The 2,261-nt window shown below is 50.6% G+C and overlaps 1 protein-coding gene across 1 annotated transcript in view; it reads left to right on the plus strand.

The window, feature by feature from the left end:
- The first annotated feature begins 330 nt into the window (after window positions 1-330).
- MAT2A (methionine adenosyltransferase II, alpha) overlaps window positions 331-2,261 on the plus strand; it is an 8,640-nt gene continuing 6,709 nt past the window's right edge. Inside the window, exons 1-3 of the mRNA XM_010862248.1 lie at window positions 331-338; window positions 1,012-1,241; window positions 1,702-2,016. Of these exons, the coding sequence (XP_010860550.1) occupies window positions 331-338; window positions 1,012-1,241; window positions 1,702-2,016 (553 nt within the window). The remainder of the gene's footprint in view (window positions 339-1,011; window positions 1,242-1,701; window positions 2,017-2,261) is intronic.

Raw genomic sequence — 2,261 nt, forward strand, 5'->3', positions numbered from 1 at the left:
GCGGCACAAATGAGGTTAAAGAAATAGCAGGTAAATCACACTGAGGCCTGTAAAGGTAGGTAGGGATTTGGGTCTTTATCCTCACACAACAATTGGAAGCCACTGAAGGGTTATTTTTTTTATTGCTGTGCTAAAGAGTTTACTTGAATGATTTTGTTTCATCCTTGATGCAATTCTGTGATAGTACAATTATTATCCCAATTTTACAGTCTTGAGGACTCTAGGGTATAGAGAAGGTAAGTTGTTTGCTCAACACTGTTAATAAGTGGCAGAGGCTTGACTCGAAAACCCCTACTCTTAACCATTAAAGTACAGATGCTAAGAACAAGAATGAGGAGGTAAGCAAGTATGAACAGCTGATTCTAATCTCCTTGGAAAGAACAGCCTCACTGTGGAGTTGGTAGCATAGGGGTATATAAAGGCTTAATGACCTAATCACTGAATTTAATCCCCTTGTTCTGACTCCATATTAATTAAATAACTTTCTAATTATATTCTGGATTCCCCTATAGATTCTTCTGCTGGAAGATCATGCACTGACCGGCCTACACAGGCAACTTGTTTCTGTTGGAAATTTTATTACACGTTGTAAGATAACTGGAATTCTGCTTTAAAAAAACAAAAAGGTGAAATACTCTAAAACACACAATAAATTATGAAAGTCTTACAGTTTATTTTTCCACGAAGTTAGTCTGGAAAATATAAGCCAATAAAACAGCATATATGTTGCCTCTTTTGTGATTTAGCCTTTTCTTGTTCCCTGCTTTGAGGGAACATGGATGTGGTCACAAAGTCTAAAGATGAGCCCTTTTTTTAAGTTCTTTGTCAGAATCCCTAGTGCTTCCATTGTTTCCCAAACAGCAACCTCCCCCCGCCCCAACCTCCTTGCCTCTCGCAAACCGAAGAGAGGATTGTTCTTCTGAATTTTCCTAATTCTCTGAGCCGTAAGCAGCTGGAGCTGCTGCAAGGGGTCTTATTCGTCTCCCAAGGGTAACGAGCATTCTATCCTAGGAGCAAGCGGTTTCCTAATAACATCATTAAAGCCAATGTTCACGTGCTCGGGGCCACCCCAACAGCGGCAGCCATCCCCACCCCCCCATCTTCGGCCCCCTCTCGGCCCTGCACCGTGTCCGCCGCCCTTGGGGCGGGAGGAAGTGACACGGGCCCACCCGCCACTTGTGGGTCTTTCCAAACGGGAGCCATGAAGCCAGTCCCCGACTCCCTGCCCCTAGCTGGCTCAAGTTTGGTTTTGTTCTTTTTTCTTTCCCTAGAATTCCTTTAATGGGCAAAATTGGCACAAACGCAGGTGGACATTATATAAAGTGAAAGCTTCAGGAAACAGACCATTCGTTTCACCTTGATCTGCTGAATCACATACAAGGGCGAAAGACTCCCGCCGCCCCCACCCCCCTCCCCCACACACCGATATTCAACACTCTCTTGCACAGAAAACTGAAACAACCCTCTAAACATCGACTCTTTCTGTCCCCTCCAAGACATTAAAGTCAGCAAGTGCAAGGTCAGCCTCGTGAGCAGCCTTTCTCGGAGGACAGGCTGGAGCCCAAGAGGCCGAGTGCAGCCTCTGCCGTAGGGTGTGCAAAGGGTAAGGCCTCTCTCCGAAACTCTAGCGCGGGGGGCGGCAGTCGTTGAAATTGATGCCAGAACTCTCGTTATTCCGTTTTTCGGCCATTTTCATCACAGAACCATTAACTAAGACATTGCTAGCAACAGGACGGCCCCCTCACCCCCCCACCCCCCCAGGACTGCCAGCCGCCGGCAGCGCGCAGGAAGGGGAGGCACAAGGCCGCGCGAAGGCTCGTACGCTGACCGGCCAATATGGCCACTTTCACGTGGCTGTGGGCTACCGGGGCTCCCCGTCACCCGGGCATCCCCAGGCTGGGCAGCCGGAAAGACCCTCGGGGAGCGCCAGAGGACAAAACCCCAGTCGATTCCCTAGGCCACCGCTGGGGGACGCGACCTTGTGGCCAGACAGCCGGGCCAACGGTCGGGAGGGAGGTGCCATGTCACAGCACAGGGGAGAAGGCCCATAAACCCCTTGTCTGTCTTCCTCCCCCGTGGCTCACGGAAGGGTACGGTGACCCTGTATTCTTGTCTTTCCCCTCACCCCTTGTTAGTAGTGCTTAAGATGGCGAATATTCGCAGGAGGGGCGCGTTACCCCCGCTCCCTCCCCCTGCCAGGGACAGTGGTTCGGCCCGAGCTCCTCTCTGCGCACCGCCCCTTCCCTCTTCCCGCGTCCCCG

Source organism: Bison bison, unplaced genomic scaffold (assembly GCF_000754665.1).
Source record: "Bison bison bison isolate TAMUID 2011002044 unplaced genomic scaffold, Bison_UMD1.0 scf7180017864480, whole genome shotgun sequence".
In the NCBI taxonomy this organism is placed as follows: Eukaryota; Metazoa; Chordata; class Mammalia; order Artiodactyla; family Bovidae; genus Bison; species Bison bison.